Consider the following 2,134-nt stretch of genomic DNA (forward strand, 5'->3'; position numbering starts at 1 on the left):
TACATGTTTGTAAATTAGATCATTTTATACTTTACCACAAATTTGAAAAAGTAAAGTGTAAAGTATAAAATAATCTAATTTACAAACATTCGTACCTTATCCGAAGCCATTCTTCGTTTATTTTCCTAATATTTATTGCAATAAATAATATTGCCTCGATTTTGCCGCTTGCTGCTTGCTGTTCGTTCGGTTCAACTTCAACGAACTGCGGCAAAATGTATTTTGCGCCGGAAGTGCGTCATCTAGCTTACATAAAATTCTTAACCAATAGTAACGAATTGCTGCTGCAGCGTGCTGCGCATGAAAAAGCACCTTTATATCTTCCTTCATATGTATGGTTTCACCATTCTTATTACACCATGGTCTAGTGTCAATCTCTAACCTAATTTTATACGCAAATTCGTTATACAAACGTTTTATATAAGATATTTATTATTTCTGGAAATTGTTAGCGATGCAATGTACGAAGCTTTTATTAATGGTTACCGTTTAGCTGACGTGTCACATGGTAAACCCTATTATGTTTACTGTATTGAGATTTTGGAATCAAAGTCTGGCACTCGACATTTCATCGAAAGAAGATACAGCGAATTTAGTGCGTTACATCGTAAGGTAATATTACAGAAGCGTTAATTATTAATAAGGATGGTAAAAAAACAGTCATATATGATTCACTTTTTTTCGACTGTATTTCTTGCATCTCTTTTATTAGGATACTTTTATTATAAAAGTGTTTTTAAAATTTTGTATTTATTGAATAACACAATGTGTTATTCAATAAATAATACAATAAATAACACAATGACACAATGTGTTATTCAATAAATATATAACAGAATTTTATGTTTTTTAAATTCTTTTTTAGTTGAAGAAGGATAATTCAGATATTGCACCGTTTCCACCAAAGAGAGTAAGAAACTCGCAACCGAAAGTATTGGAACAACGACGAGCAGCTTTGGAATTATATATACAAAAAATGCTAAGTCTGTTAGCAACAAAACAACAAGTTCTCAATTTTCTGGGTATAGATAGCCAAGAAGCTACTTTCCATCATAGGTAATTGTTTAAGTAGATCAAAAAATTGTAGAGAAGATAAATTAATGTATTATATTTTTAATTTGTAGAGAGATTATAACAAAATATTGTAATTTTATATAAGTTATTTTATATTTATTAGAGTAATAGTTTTATTAAATAAATATTAACAGAATAAAATTTAATGTTTAAAAATATTTTATTGAAGTTTTTATAAACGTTGTAATATAATAATTAAGTATTAGATTGGTGTAAATGAAATGGCCGTTTTTTAATTTGAACTTTGGAGACCTTTACTTGACAAAAAATTAAAACTTGCTTTACTAATCAAAATAACCTTTATTCAGTACACTTCTACCAAAATAATACAAATGCATTAATGCCATCTTTTAAAAGTTCTGAAGAACGAGAGTTGATGAATTTGTGGATCTTTCTTTCATGTTTTTCTTCTTAAAAAATTTTGCCAGCTGTGAACCAATGTAGATGCTTAAATAAATGATAATCCGTTGGTGAAATGTCTGAAGAATAGGAAAAATGAGGAAGAACTTTGAACTTCAGTTCGGTTAGTATTTTTATGGTTTTTTTTCCATAATGTGTGATCTGGCACTATCATGAAACAACAGTGCACCGTGTCTATTGACCAATGTAAATTGTTGAGCATACAGTTTTTGGTCAATTTTGTGGCAGTATTTATTAGCATTTATAGAGTCACCTTGTTCGGTAAAAGAATAATGCATATTGCACAATGCTCCTACTTGATCACCAAGTAGAATGATAAAGTAGGGGCATCACGGTTAATTCGACTTCCGTTTTCTAGAATCTTTTAAAGAATGGCATTAATGCACTTGTATCACGTTGATAGAAATAGTAATGTACTAAAGTAGATAGAGTTTAAACTAAATTTGGGGGGACTATGTATATTAGTTAATTATTAATTTAATTTGTGATAGTATCGTGGTAGTTTATATGTAAGCGATTAGAAGATCCAAGTTAGACTGTTATAGGTTATAGGTTATAGGCTTCGTATTTGTATGTAGTTATGTTTAAACTAAATACTCTCTCTCTCTCTCTCTCTCTCTCTCTCTCTCTCTCTCTCTCT

The 2,134-nt window shown here is 29.7% G+C and overlaps 1 protein-coding gene across 1 annotated transcript in view; it reads left to right on the forward strand.

The window, feature by feature from the left end:
• The first annotated feature begins 404 nt into the window (after positions 1-404).
• Positions 405-2,134, forward strand: part of LOC108777151 (sorting nexin-24) — a 2,549-nt gene continuing 819 nt past the window's right edge. The window contains exons 1-2 of the mRNA XM_018543962.1: positions 405-612; positions 866-1,056. Coding sequence (XP_018399464.1) covers positions 460-612; positions 866-1,056 — 344 coding nt within the window. The 5' untranslated portion in view covers positions 405-459. The remainder of the gene's footprint in view (positions 613-865; positions 1,057-2,134) is intronic.

Source organism: Cyphomyrmex costatus, unplaced genomic scaffold (genome assembly GCF_001594065.2).
Source record: "Cyphomyrmex costatus isolate MS0001 unplaced genomic scaffold, Ccosl1.0 scaffold412, whole genome shotgun sequence".
NCBI classification, from domain to species: domain Eukaryota; kingdom Metazoa; phylum Arthropoda; class Insecta; order Hymenoptera; family Formicidae; genus Cyphomyrmex; species Cyphomyrmex costatus.